This window comes from Amblyomma maculatum, chromosome 1, assembly GCF_055883805.1.
Source record: "Amblyomma maculatum isolate TAMU_Amacu chromosome 1, ASM5588380v1, whole genome shotgun sequence".
NCBI classification, from domain to species: Eukaryota; Metazoa; Arthropoda; class Arachnida; order Ixodida; family Ixodidae; genus Amblyomma; species Amblyomma maculatum.
Window position 1 is genome coordinate 206,449,790 of NC_139344.1, and position 15,176 is coordinate 206,464,965.

The following is a 15,176-nucleotide window of genomic DNA, read 5'->3' on the forward strand; positions in this document are numbered from 1 at the left end:
TCCGCCGCACTACAAAAATCAGTTTAATATCATGGGTACAATTAGAACCCATAACAGATACCATACAGCAGATAATAAGTTGTAGAAGCCCAGAAAACCTATACAGAGACCTGCAGCAGTGGCGGGTGATTGTTTGGTCTGCTGTATGAAATTTAACATTCCAAAGCAACTCGGGCTATGAGGGATGCCGTAGTGGAAGGTACCAGAGGTGTGCACTGACACCACAAGTGCACAGGCGCCTTGCACTTTGACTCCATTGATACACAGCTACCACTATGTTTCTTCGGGATTAAACCTGGGTTGCCCAGCCTCAGAAGTAAGGTGTCCTGACCCCTGAGCCACCGCAGTGAAACAAAACTATACAGATGTAGTGTTACAGAGCTCTGAACACCCTCTGGTCAAAATATGCTCTGCGCCAGCAGCTGCTATGCATGGTCTCTAACAGCAAAGTTATATTCATCACATTCAAGCAGTACCAACACCGTTCTTTCCACCATGTGTCATTCAGGGTGTATCCTCTCACCCATTTGATAAAGGAGCCTTCATAAAAAAAATTCCCTTCTTCCAATGTTTTTAAGAAGTACATGATAGAGTATGTCAAATGTCTAGTATATCATGGCCCTACCTTAGCAGGTATTTTATCTTCCTTTCACTTCTTGGCATCATGGTATGCATGGAACATAGTTAGCAATCACCACCACTGCAGGACGAGGTCATAAAAATGCACGAGCAGCTTTATGATGAGATGGTAGACGAATGTTAATGGTAAAAGAGGAAGAGACTAATCTGGTGAGCCACAAAAAAAGACCATGGTAGTAGTACCTATATCATACCATGCACAGACAGACAGACAGGAGAAAGGAAATAACCTTTTTTTTTATGGCAAAGCAAAAACGAGTATTCAGGTATGTCACATATGCTCATATGTAACTAACAGCTCAAGACAGCTTGGTTCAAAGTCTATAGTGAAAACAAATGACATAACAGCAATCGTACAGCAGTTTTTTGTCATACCTCAAATGACTAAACACTCGTTACATGTAACGGCTATCGTTCTATGGCTGATCCCGAAACTAAGACAGTATCAAGGACAATTCAATTATCGGTTTATGTGGTTTAACGTCCCAAAGCGGCTCAGGCTATTAGAGATGTCATAGCGGAGGGCTCTGGAAATTTCGACCCCCCTGGGGGTTCTTTAATGTACACTGACATCGCACAGCAAACATGCACCTTGCCTTTCGCATTTATCGAAAAGCGCCCGCTGCTACCGGATTTCTATCCCAGATCCTTGGGCAAAGCAGTCGAGCGCACTAACCACTACACCACCATACGCGGGACGAGAAAGTTCAATTATGATTTATATTGCGACGATAAGCGAACGCAATGCAGTGATTCATGTATTGTAATCTCTTATGCACAATTACAAAGAAAACATGCAACAAAATCTAAATTAAATGCAGGAGTAGTGAGCAGGGAGGGAGCACTCACAACGTGCATGCCAGTAAGTGATCAGGTGATGCACAATCACTGATACAGTAAGCAAAGTGCTAGTAAGATATGTCCATATGTGCAGCAAAATGCTCCATACTGAACTGGGAGCAGATCTAATCATTCATTAGAACTGGATTTTGGAGGCTAAGCGCAGGAAGACAGGACACAGCGCTTCCTGTTTTCAGTGTTTCTGTTGTCCTGTCTTCCAGCGCTTAGCCTCCAGCAAAATCCATGCACCAACTAGCCTGCAAGAATGGGGCTATTGCTCACTGGATTCCCATAAAGATGAACTGATGAACTAAACTGCCGCACCTTTCACATGACCATCAGTGTTTTATTGTCCCCGCAAAGCCAGGATGTTCCCATAACTAGGAATATTTGATAAAAGAAATTACTGACCAACAGAACCCCACACATTCACATTGCTGCTGGGGTTTCATCTGTATGAAACCACAACAAACCATCTAATGCAACAAAGATATGTGTGAAAACATAACTTGAGCAGCACCTTTTTGCAGACAATATGCCAGCCACTGCTCAGCACATTCTCAGGATAAATGTACTGTAAGCAAGCTAGCATAAGAGAAAATGCAGAAATACCCTGCACAGTGCATCTCTTCAAACCATGCACAAATTTTGCACAATATCTCTCAAACATAATTTTAAATCTTCAGTCACTGCCGTACTCAATGCAAGCATGGCATGGAAATTGTAGGTCCTGTTGACCACACAAACTTGTCGCAAACTGATGATAACCAATAAGCAGCAAGGTGATATGGTCCACTAAAAGGTTTTACACTTTGAAAGAGGTCAGCTGGAGTGAAATGTAAAGACAGATTTACTAGTCTGAATTCGCACATTTGAACTTTGGTCATTGTAGCAACTATAACAAAATCCACTGCCAATGTCTTCTGCTCACATCTCTATTCTAGTCAGATGTACTAACAGTACTAACAGCCTTAACATTTAATTAGCCTGTTTATTAGCTAGTAAATAATTTTCAAATTCAAAAGCATCAACTCAACCATTAGTGAGCGTAAAAAAATTGCGAGAGCACTGCAGAAAGTGGACTGGAGAAATACGAAAGCCTAAGTGTTGCTGCTGCACATAGTACATTGTGCACCCTTTGTATAGCTTTTGCTCGCAAGGCCAGAACTGGTGCCGCACAGTGGAAATTTTCTTTGCTTGGTGGCTGCATTTTGATGCAGGTGAAACTAAGAGGCATCTGTGTGCTGTGCTATGTCAGTGCACATTAAAGATCTCCAGGTGGTCGAAATTACTCCACAGACCCCCACTACAGCACCCTGACAACCAATTATTATTATTATTGTTATTATTATTATTGGCATGCGTTTGCTGCAGTGCTCTTGCAAAGATTGGACGATACACTGCTGCACCTGTCACGCGGTATTCCTTGGAGTGTGTCCATTCTAAGTGTGGGACTGGTGGCACAACGCAGTGTAGCTCGTCCTCACGCTCCCTACGTTGCCATGGAGATGGTAGGAACGCTATACAAGAAAACATCTCGCGAAATCTTGCAAAAATCTCATGCATGCGAGGTTTTGACCATGAGTCAAGAAAGGCTTTTGCCTTAAAAGATTACCGTGGTTGTCTCAGGTTGTTGGGTTTTTTCCAATTGAATGACAAAACCCAGATGTTCAGGTCTCCTGGCCTAGAGCAAATGAAGCAGAATCCATGTGAGTTGAAGGATCATACCTCCCCAAGAAGGCCCTATTAACACGTTCATCACGTTACCCCATTTGATGAAGTGAATCCGGACATGAATCCGAACCTTGTGCATCATGACCCATTGTTCGTCACATGCTGCTACCCTCGGGTATGGTGTGACACGACGGTGGGTCACACTTCTGAGATTGTTTCTGCAATCTACCGAAAGATGGTGCAAATGACACTAATTCATACTTTGTTGTGCTTACCTGGTGCAGTTACATATCATGATTCATTGATCACTCTGAATTTTGGTTCCATTCTGTTCACTGTTGTATTGTTTGATGACGCAACCATGGTGTTCAAGCGTCCACAAGACTGGAGTATCGCCTCATTATTGATCGCACGTCCTCTTTGCGAAACGAGAGTCACGCTGCAGACATTGTATAATTACCAATGTTATTTTACTCGTACCCACTCCTGCAATGTCTTGCATCTGAGAAAGCGGTATTTGTAATATAAATAATGTACAACGTCGTTATAATGATTGTCTATTTGGGTTATCTAACGGGCCATTATAAATAGAATTTTCGAGGAAGGGTAGCCTAACTGAAATATGACTACGTAGCTATTGCCCACATGGGTACCCACTGCCTTCTCATATCTATAACCGGTCCCTTGCGGTTGCCCCCTCATGTTTCTGTCACGCTGCGCTTATCTGGAGATTGCACTCAATTGCTTGAATTGCTTTCAACGTGCATTGCGGATGAAGTTTCCGTTGGGGCCATATTTTGAAAGAATCCATTATTTCCTATTCCTTCTGGCATGTCTGCAGCGTGACAGAAACATGGGGGGGCAACCGCAAGGGACCGGTTATAGATATGAGAAGGCAGTGGGTACCCATGTGGGCAATAGCTACGTAGTCATATTTAAGTTAGGCTACCCTTCCTCGAAAATTCCATTTATAATGGCCCGTTAGATAACCCAAATAGACAATCATTATAACGACGTTGTACATTATTTATATTACAAATACCGCTTTCTCAGATGCAAGACATTGCAGGAGTGGGTACGAGTAAATAACATTGGTAATTATACAATGTCTGCAGCGTGACTCTCGTTTCGCAAAGAGGACGTGCGATCAATAATGAGGCGATACTCCAGTCTTGTGGACGCTTGAACACCATGGTTGCGTCATCAAACAACACAACAGTGAACAGAATGGAACCAAAATTCAGAGTGATCAATGAATCATGATATGTAACTGCACCAGGGAAATTTACTTGTTCTAACTGTGCTGTCCACTTCACATTGAATGATCACGATTGTGCAGGTAGTGTTCCTACAGTTCTACGATTGCACTTGAGAAGCAATGATGCTTCTGCTATCTGAAAGAGCTCTGCTTCTCGTGAGAACAAAGTGTAGCTGAGAGCTACATTCCGCTGCATGTGCCAAATGTTATTTTTACTCTCAGACCTCCAGCTTCCCTTTCGTTTGCTGAGCAGAAACATTTCCAACATATTGTTCATATTGTTACGGACGAAGGAGGAAGAAGAGAACAGTGGCGCAGGCAGGAGCGCGCGCGCTAGGCCCGCACACAGATTCAATAAACGTCATCTCACGACCATCGAGCATCTTCTCTCTGTCCTCTGTTCTCCTGTTTTCATCGTTTGCCGTTTCGTAACATTTGGTTGGAGGTGCGGCGTACGTCATCCCCATCCTCTTCTTGGAGCATCGACCCCATCTGTAAGCCGGGACCATCGACCGAGGGCCCAGGGACATCGCCGAGCAGCTTCGCCCCAGCCCTTGAAGCCAGACCTGACCAACTACCATTACCCAGCCCGGACCTGAAGACAAGGAGAACGGAAAGGCCAATCAGAACCGAGACGAAGGACCCGAAAGCCCTGAATGACCCAAAGGACCCGATCGACACCAACACGCAACCCCCGCCCAAGCTGCCCGATGTGGCCTTGAGCCATCGGTCCCATGGACTCTGCTGACGGATGGTTGGCAGCTTCAGGGGAGGCGGATCACCCACGCATCAAAAATCGTACCGGCAAGCCATTGTATTCTTCCTCTTCCTCAAGCATCCAGACACGCTCGTCATCATGCCATGGAATCATTATCGGTAAACTTCCTCGTCTACAATCGGGACGATCGCTCGGTGGCCCCAGGTCATGTTACGGACGAAGGGGGAAGAAGAGGGCAGTGGTGCAGGCAGGAGCGCGCGCGCTAGGCTTGCACACAGATTCATTAAACGTCATCTCACGACAATCGAGCATCTTCTCTCTATCCTCTGTTCTCCTGTTGTCATCGCTTGCCGTTTCGTAACAATATTTAGAAACCGTTGACTGCTTCCTTCACTACCTACCTACTGGTTCTTGTACGTGTGTCAATTCGAAGTGTGGCTGCAATATAGATTTCCAGCTTCAGTCAAAATCCAAGCAAAAAGACTTAGTAACATGGTCTTCATTTAGCTCAATTTGAACACTTTATTCACTTCCAGAACACTTTTCTGAGAAAAATATTTGAAATCGCCATATTTACCAGTACAAGTGTCATAAGCCATAAGTTTCTGCTTCCAAAAACACTGTATATTCTCTGGCTGTCTACTTGTGCAGATAATTGAAACAAGGCAAAAATGTTTTCCTGGTTAATCTGAACAAAATGTGGCTACTTTCATCAATCACCTCCGCCTCCTGGGACTTCTGCGAGCTCTTAGGAATGCGTAGCATTCTTTGCATCACCTTTGCATCAGCGATTAACGACAAACCCGTTCACAACAGCAGTTTCAACGATGGATTCAACAGCTGTTTTCCAGTGCCACTTGAGCCCTTTCCAGAAAGAGGCAGGAATAGTAAGACATCGCCAGCTCACCGTCGTCAACGCCCTTTCTCACAGCATTGTAGTCGAGGGCCATGCCTGGTTTCATAACTCTCTCACCCTTCCACGATTTTTTCCCTGGTATCGGCTAGGGTGCAGTCATGCGGCGATCCTCTTGAGCACCTTTATACCACATAGAGATTCGAGGCCGATAATTTCCCCCTTTCTATAGTTTTCCTTCTGTGACTTCTTTGGAGAGCCCCCTTCGATTGGAGTGGAGAGTGCCCCATATCCATGTATTTTCTTTCAACAGCCGTTATGAAAGTGGAATGCTTGTGTAATAGTTGTTGACAAAAAGTGTGTGACCGCAGATGGTAAAACCAGCAGTCAGGTTCACTACAACATCTTTGGCATGGCCATTGCCTGTTTTGGCGCCAGACTGACATATATTTGCACTCTCAATGTATAGCCCTCTTTGGTGGAGTCTTTGTAGAGCTTGACTCTGTACTTGTGGGCTTTACCAGGTATGCATTGCCTAAAAGTAAGGCACCCACAGCGACGACAACTCTTTGCCTGACTCAAACACACCACAAAAATTGCGATTCATTTTTTCAGTGAAGGGTCGATCCTGCTGAGCGCTCGGTTTCCTACTTATTGGCAAAATGCCAGAACTTTAGTAGTACTAGAAAACAGTCGTGGGCCATGTTCTGACGAGTGCGGTCTACTTCATTAAGGTCACTCATCGCCCAGCGGTGATGCAAAGTTGGAAGCTTCACAAGTCGCACGCAGATCAGTACACAAACAAACACTTTCCTTGTAAGTCTATTTAGAAGAACTTCTTGTTGGGCGAGTTGGTGCATTGCTTTAAAGGAACCAAGATGCGCTATAAAAAGACAGCCACAGGAAAAAGCCAAGGAGACAGACAGAGCACAAGCTCTGTCTGTCTCCTTGGCTTTTTCCTGTGGCTGTCTTTTTATAGCGCATCTTGGTTCCTTTAAAGCATTGTACGTCTATCTGGCCATTTTTTCACACAGGACTACTACTGCAGGACGTTTGAGTCTATGTACTGCTTTCTGTACCGGTTTATCTCATAGACCATCGTGTTCCAAAATAATCAGTCAAAAAAGTGAAAAATTTTTTACAGAATCTTTGCTCGTCGGGTTGATGACAAGCAATGGAGGGCTTCGATAAGGCGTCCTCCTGCGGACAAAAGTACACGGAGCACGCGATTTACTTCTAAATTTTTTCACGCGTTGCATAATTGAAACTGGTAATGCTATGTTCAAACTGTTAGTAGACGCCAGTGTCCTTTTACTTGGACAAATATTGTTTTCTTATCTTCAGTGCAGAGAGCGTGATTTCAATTTGAACAGAAAAGCGTGCTCCGTTTACCTTTGTCCGCACCTGTACATTAAATCTATTCATTATCACATTCCAACTTTCGGTAGGCAAAGGAGCATGAACAACATCACCCTTCCTGGAATCATCAAATTCCGTTGCTACAGCAGTCTGACTCACCATTCAACAGTTCAAAACTTTTTAGTAGGACCTCAAGGCTGTCACTGTGCGGACAACATGTTTTGCGCTGCGGAAGTGTTGCCATACGAAGTGGATGCCAGGGCATTTGGGCTAACACATGTGGTAGAAAATCTGCTTACTCCGCTTGGTTTTATTGCCTGGAGTGTTGCAGTACCATGGAACTTTTGACGATCCATCACAAAAAAATAAAGGCAACTACAAAGATGAAGGCCACCAGCCTTGATACAATGCACAAGCCAGATTACCACAAGTGGGAAAGACTAACCTTTCTGTGCACCTTTTCCAGATACGTTGAGCGCTGAAATGTCTATCATGCATGAGTCTACGATTCTACGGATTTGTATCAAGCGTGGAACATATGCCGCGCCGACATTTGATAGCAGCCAGCTTTAGCTCCAGATGCACTGCAAACCGCGAACGTCACTCCCAACCACTGTAACCACTGTGACAGTCCTCGTGTGTTAAAGAAGAAATAGTACTTTTCTCTCTATATATCTTTGCCACCATCTGTGAAACTTAAATAAAAATGTTTATTCCCATTTTTGCTGAACCCTATCACTGTCGCACAGTAAGAGATTATTGATATCAGCTCTAGCATGGCTAGACTCCTCTGCGTGACCCACCGGTAAGTCACGGCACAGCGAACTTGCTAAGGCCAATAGGGCAGGGCCTGGGAGAAGCAAGGTTAGTAAGCCAGTGCTTTGAAATAAAGCCAGTGCCTAAAACAGCCATCACTTTCACCATATTTCAAGAAAAATGAATAACAGAAGATTGGGATCACTTACATATAGTACTGGTAAGGCGGGAGGTGATACAGGGAAGGAGAGCAGTATATGTCGTAGACATAATCATCTCCTTGGACTTCAGGGCCTTTTTTTTTTTTTTGCCAGCCTGCCAGCCAGCCTGCCAGCCAGCCAGCCAACGGTAACCCGAAATGCTGTAAAATTTTTTGTTCATATGCTTACTTTCTGCAAATGCAATTTCAAATTTCATGAAGCGATGTTATGCTGCAGCAGCATCACGAACTAGTGTAAGAATGATCGGTAGTGCCTGGGAACTATTTCTCTGCTTTTTTGCGCTTGCTTCATTGGTGCATTCAGACATTGTCGTAGTTAAAGGATGCAAATTTTAGCGAATTTCACACTATCGGTGACACACTGTATCCACGATCTCATAGATGAAGATTTTGCTTTACAGGTTTGCACTGCAAGCTGCTGGTGCCAGTAACAAGCACTTTTAAAGGGAGGGAGCATCGCCCTCACACACACACACACACACACACACACACACACACACACACACACACACACACACACACACACACACACACACACACGCACGCACGCACACACACAAAAGCTTGGCGGCATTTCTGTATGCATTTTTGCACACCAACAACATGAAAAAGTTTTCAGACATTACTACTTTTCCACTGCCAGCGGCCCAAAAGACGGCAGCTGTAGATGCTTTAACTTCATATCAGCAAGCTAGTCACATCCCCTATGGTCATGTAATCACAGTGTTTGCAGGGAGAAGAGCTCTCTCTCTCAATTAAGGATTTGGTGCGAACGACTAGGGTAATAACTATTATCGTCATAAATGTAGCCGTGATGCAACCACAACTTCACAAAATGGCACATCGTCGTAACACAACCTACAATTACAGCAATAGCGCTTTATTCCAATCATCATTTTAAGCTCTTTTACGACGCTTGTTCTAAATATGCATAATTCATAGTCCAGATGGCTTCTGTTCCTGCTTTCAAATGCCAGTAATTCAGCTGCTAGACAGGAAACGTGTGAACTGCGATTTCCCTAAGGGGTTTAGTGTGTAAACTCACCCTTCGCCAGTCAGTTGCCTCAATCTTCCTCACTGCTTAACCTTTTCCTTGCTCACTGGCTACTATTTTCCCAAAGTGCGCTCGTCTAGCACTGCTTCAGCCTCTTGCAAGTTTCGTTTTGTGGGCCATGAAACAAGCATTTAAAGTAAGCGCGCATGAGTGCAACGGTGTAAAATGTGGACATTTAATTGTAGTTGTGGTTATGACAGTAAAATTTTGCAAGCATTAAGTCAACCAGCCATGACTAATAAAAAGAAAACACTACAATGGTCTCGAGTCCATCCTTAGAAGAAAGAAGTAATCTCCCTAAAATGTCACGAACATATGACCACCATTAATGCTGTGACTGGCTTTGATCCGCAGTTTCTATACTCAAAGTTGCTTTCTGGGCTGCCGGCAGTGTAAAAGCGCTGGAATGATACTGCTACAAACCAGGAAGACAAAAAAATGCCAAATGGCGTGGGCAGGAGCACTCGCGCTAGACCCACTTACATTATTAAAATCATCTCATCATAAACGGTCATGTTCTCTCTAGTTTTCCACCCCATTACATTACTTTTCAGCTTTTCCATCTCGTTGACGTAAGGAAAAACATGAACCGGTGCTGCAAAGTTTTCATTTTGCCACGATGCTCCCAGAAGGTCATCCAAAAGTGCTTGCTAAGCAGCATCAGAGACACAGCGCGAATCCACTGGGCAAGGTCTCTGTCAACAGAACTGCAGCACAGCCGCAATGTAGCGCTAATGATATAAAAATCGCCAATATTTGCACACAAAAATTATGTCAATAACATTTTAATATGCCAATAAAGCATTTGAAAATGAGGCATTAAACGGTTCCACGCACTGGCAATCCTTCTTAGGCTAGTTTGTGACATTAACAGCAGCGTTGCTTCGATTTATTGAAAATCGCCAACACATCATAAACTGTATGTATGTCTCAAATGCATAAAAATGGTAAAATTCTACTCACAATGGCACTAGAAACTGAATAATACCAATTTCAGGTCATAGTGAACACTGGTTTTGTAGCAAAACTGGCTAAATGCTCCAACCACTAACTTATTAAAAGAATTTGCAGCGCTAAAGGATGACACAGAGAAAAAGAAGCACAGGACGGCGCTACACTTTCAACAATACTTTATTTCACGCAAACACACAGATTATATGCAGCAGGTACAGGAAGTTATCTTGAGAGGAGCTATAATCTTCCATATCTATCTAAGAAGGCGTATTCATTACTGTGCAGCATCAATGTGGCAGAACTCATGTAGCCAGACCCAGTTCTTTCAATGTGATATGATCCAATGAGCTGTCTGGCAATCGCGTCCTTGCATCTCTTTAATACACTTGTGTCATACAAAAGGGCTCGACACGTGCCATCACTGCATTTTCTGCAACGTAAGGGAAGGCTGGAGGCGGTGCCAGTCCTTAACGAGTTCTTGAGCTCCCGTAGCCTATCATTAATACCTCGATAAATACCTTGCCGCAAGTGAAAGAGATGCTGTAAACGACTTCCTCTGTGCATGCAACATAAGGCTTTCTGTGCTTCTTGCTGCACCTAGGAAATGCTTTATTCTTCTTGGATGTTTTCTGACAATGCGGCAAGGTATACATTGGCCAAACAGGCCGATGTATTAATGATAGGCTATGGGAGCATAAGAACTCGCTAAGGACTGGCACCGGCCCCAACCTTCCCTTACATTGCAGAAAATGCAGTGATGGCACGTGTCGAGCCCTTTTGTACGACATGACTGTATTAAAGAGATGCAAGAACGCAATCGCCCGGCAACTCATTGAGTCATATCACATTGAAAGAACTAGGTCTGGCTGCGTGAGTTCTGCCCCACTGATGCTGTACAGCAATGAATACGCCTTTTTAGATAGATATGGAAGATTATAGTTCGTCTCAAGATAGCTTCCCGTTACCTGCTGCATACATTCTGTGTTTCCATGAAATAAAGTATTGTTGAAAGTGTAGCGCTGTCCTGTGCTTCTTTTTCTATGTGTCGCCCTTTAGCGCTGCAAATCCTTTTAATAACTATGAACCAACAAGTCCAGCTCGGAGTTTTGCTACGGTAACCAATAACTTCATAAAAAGACCTCAAATGTGGTATGTAGTCATACCTCAATTCAACACATAAGAATATATGCATTACTATTAAAAATTATGAGGCAGCTGGCCGACTTTTCAGGCTAGAAAGCTAAACAATTTTTTGAATTAACGTTTTTCTTGCCAAAATGGCTCTGTCAAATATGCACTTGCACATGTAAAAATGCATAAATGCCAAGCAAGCCCATAAGTGAAAGATAAAAATGCTCAAGCCATTAAGAGAGGAATGCGACAGCAACAGAAGCAATGTCACTGCTACAGGTTTGTCATTATAGCCAAGGTTTTAATTCCTTTAAGCACTTATAAAAACTTGTGGATCCAACTTACTGACCCTGTGCTCAGCCATATCACGTAGTCTCACGACCATCAAAGAATCAGCCCTCAGCCATGTCACCTGCCAGATGCCACAGCACTTGCCAACATGACACAAAACTCAATGACAATACAGAGGTTGGGCGCCCAAAATATGGCCAAGCGCTGATTGGCCGGTGGGGTTGACGTGCATGATGCAAGAAGGCCACCTCACCCCTCTTGACCGGTGCTGATTTTTCATGACACAGACGATCAATTTCCTTTTGAATTAGTACCTTGATAATGTCGCATTAAAACTGGCTGTGAGATTGGCAGACTTCTCAGTGGACACCTCAACTCTGCCACGACAGGTCGGATGAAGGAGGGAGTGAAGGAAGGGGCTTCGCAATCATTTTGACCACATAAGATCCTTCACATGAAAGCTGAGTAAGGAGGGATGAAAGCAGTGAATGTACATTTTTTGTGAAATGTTTCAAGCCCATTGTGACCATTTGCGACCATGATCAGAGTGCCGCCAATTAGTGGAGTGGTTGGCTACCAATCGAACCTACTGGTGATGCTGCATAAGTAAAAGATTTTATACACAGAGACGCATATAATTTGCCTAGCATAGCTTTTCTAGAGCAAAAGCTCTACTTCATGGCCAAAGCTGCAAAAGTTGAGGGAGGCATGAAATCTGTGGCAGGACTCAGCACTGATTGGTCAGCGGCTTCTGTGATGTCACAGAGCTACTTGTCATGGCTGAACTTGCAGGGGCTGCCAACCCTGGCTTCACAGTTGAGATGGGAGAGTGAGATCAGAACCCAGACTTCCAGGACTCTTGGATCCAACACGCTGCCCCTAGGCCACGCAGGCATGTTCATATGGCTTGGTTAAAAGTGGGGCTTAATATCTGTCACTCATGGCAACATGGGCAGCATACACCACAGTTCTCCTCACGAGCATGCCTCTGACAGGTGATAGAGTTGGCAGGTGACATGGAGGGGCACTAAAGTTACTTGCTTTTTGTGTTTCAAACATTAAGCATATTTGGTTGGTTGGTTGGTTGGTTTGTGGGGTTTAACGTCCCAAAGCGACTCAGGCTATGAGAGACGCCGTAGTGGAGGACTCCGGAAATTTCGACCACCTGGGGTTCTTTAACGTGCACTGACATCGCACAGCACACGGGCGCCTTGCTTTTCGCCTCCATCGAAAAGCTGCCGCCGAGGCCGGGATTCGATCCCGCGTCCTTGGGAACAGTAGTCGAGCGCCGTAACCACTGCGCCACCCCGGCGGGCTTTTAAGCATATTTGAAGTCAGCAGTAATGCCTTTTGCGGCTGTTGTTGGAGGCTGACGTACACCATACCAAATGGTGTGAACAGCAGGCAGGAAGACAGCAACGTCATCTACATCCATCACCTAACAAGATAAACTACCCGAAGAGCGCAAGGCTGGCAGACAGTGGCCTACTATTAGCGATAAGCTGAAGAATGTTTGGCGCCAGCTTACCCTGTGAATGCATACTTTGCGCATCATTTACAACAATATGTCATAAGTGTGAATTACTACCAAGTTATGTCAAGCTAAGCAAAGCAAAACAGGGCTCTCGCAAAACAATTCAGTTTAACCACGTTAAAACTACCATATTTTTCTTAATATCTGTCCTACTAATCTTTCATACTTAAAGGGCCTTGCGGGAGAGCTTGGCCTGCCAGATACAGCAAGGAAAATGATTTCGGGGGATTGAGAGCATTGTGCTCGTACACTACATGTAAGTGGGAAGCCAAAGCTAGCAAAAGTGTGGTGGGTGGAAAAGAAGATAAATGAAAAGTGTTACAAAATCCCAATTAAACAAAAAAGTGAAAATATACAGACGGCGGATTTAGCATGGTAAGCCAAACATGGATTAGGTATGCAAGCAGTTCTGCTGTGTTTACTCAGTGGTTAAGGCACTAGACTACTGATTGGAAAACTTGGGTTTGAACTCGGCCGTAGCAGCCACAATTCAATGGAGGCGAAATGCAAGGTGCCCATATACTTTGCAATGTCAGTGCACATTAAAGAACGCCAGGTGGTTAAAATAATCCATCGCCCTTCATTACAGCATCACTCATAAACTGAGTCACTTTGGGACATTAAACCAGTAAATCAAACCACTTAAGTTTTCACCTCGGTTTCAGGCCACACATACTCTTTAAGCATATAGTCATAATCTACCACACGAGGGTTACAGCATAGTGTGATCCACTATGCTAGGAAGCTGGCTTCAGAGATACAGGCAGTTCCGGGCCACACTACTCATTAGCATACAGCCATAATCTACCACCCAATTTCCCGACCAACATAGGCAAAGCTTCACTTTAACCAAGCTGTACAAACATGCCTGCATGGCCTAAGAGTAGCGTGTGACTTTGGATCCAAAGGTCCCGGTTTGTTCGATTCCCATCTCAAAAGTGTAACCCAAGTTACCAGCTCCTGCCATAGCCAGATCCAGACTAAGAATAAACAATAGAAATTAATATTGCCCAGCTCACATTACATGAAGCACAATGGGCTATACAGCACCTTGTGAGGGAGGGGATAAAGAGAGTGAAAGAAAGCGCAAAAAGGACTCCAGAACAACTTCGACTACCTGAGGATCAAACGTGGATTAACATCACCCAAATATGCATGACAGGCGACAGGCGCAGTGTGGGAGATGGATAAAGGGTACTTCTAAGGATTGTCATGCTTAGGAGAAAGCACATATGCGGGAAGCCAGAGGCAAACAAACGTGAAACAGAGCTTGGAATGCTAACTTCCGATACGATCAGTAAAAAGAACCAGTTGACCTCGCCATCCAAACATGCTATCAGGGATAACAGTCTCAATGGCGTGCAAGTGGCACTCAAAACGAACAGCTCCAGTACTAGCCAGTGGTTTAAGGCCACCTTCTAGCACTTAAAAGTTATATGTGCCCTCATATGCGTTTGTATGCATATGTATAAATGAATCAGGAGACAAATATACATAGAAAAATAAGAAGCTAATGACATACAATAGAAGGGAGCCAAATGCCACTGACAGAAAGAAAAGTATAGGGGATGTTATTTTCTTTTTTCTACGTAAAGTATTAAATGTGGAGATAGCTGACTAGACAATGAAAGAAAAAACAACATGCCACCACAGGGCCTGAACCCACAACCTCAGATTTTCGAGTCCGGTTTTCTACTTTCTAGCCAATTATCTCAATGTTTATTTAATACTTCACATTGACAAAAAAAATACCCTATGCTTTCCTTTGTGTAAGTGCCTGTTCGTTCTTTTTAATATATGTCATAACGAAGCACCTCCTTTTTCCTTGCATTTGCCAATTCATTTGAAACACATGCATACAATACATAAGAGCCCATGTAAATTGAAGTTCCTTT

At 44.0% G+C, this 15,176-nt stretch overlaps 1 protein-coding gene across 5 annotated transcripts in view; it reads right to left on the reverse strand.

Annotated features, from left to right (window-relative positions):
- LOC146205428 (uncharacterized) overlaps window positions 1–15,176 on the reverse strand; it is a 93,507-nt gene that overhangs the window by 75,367 nt on the left and 2,964 nt on the right. For 2 of the 5 annotated variants that reach the window (XM_084590096.1, XM_084590097.1), the window contains exons 2-3: window positions 8,307–8,458; window positions 3,095–3,163 (exon numbers count right to left, since the gene is read on the reverse strand). In XM_084590096.1, coding sequence (XP_084446222.1) covers window positions 3,095–3,163; window positions 8,307–8,458 — 221 coding nt within the window. The remainder of the gene's footprint in view (window positions 1–3,094; window positions 3,164–8,306; window positions 8,459–15,176) is intronic. The other 3 variants (XM_084590099.1, XM_084590098.1, XM_084590100.1) reach the window with 2 other exon arrangements.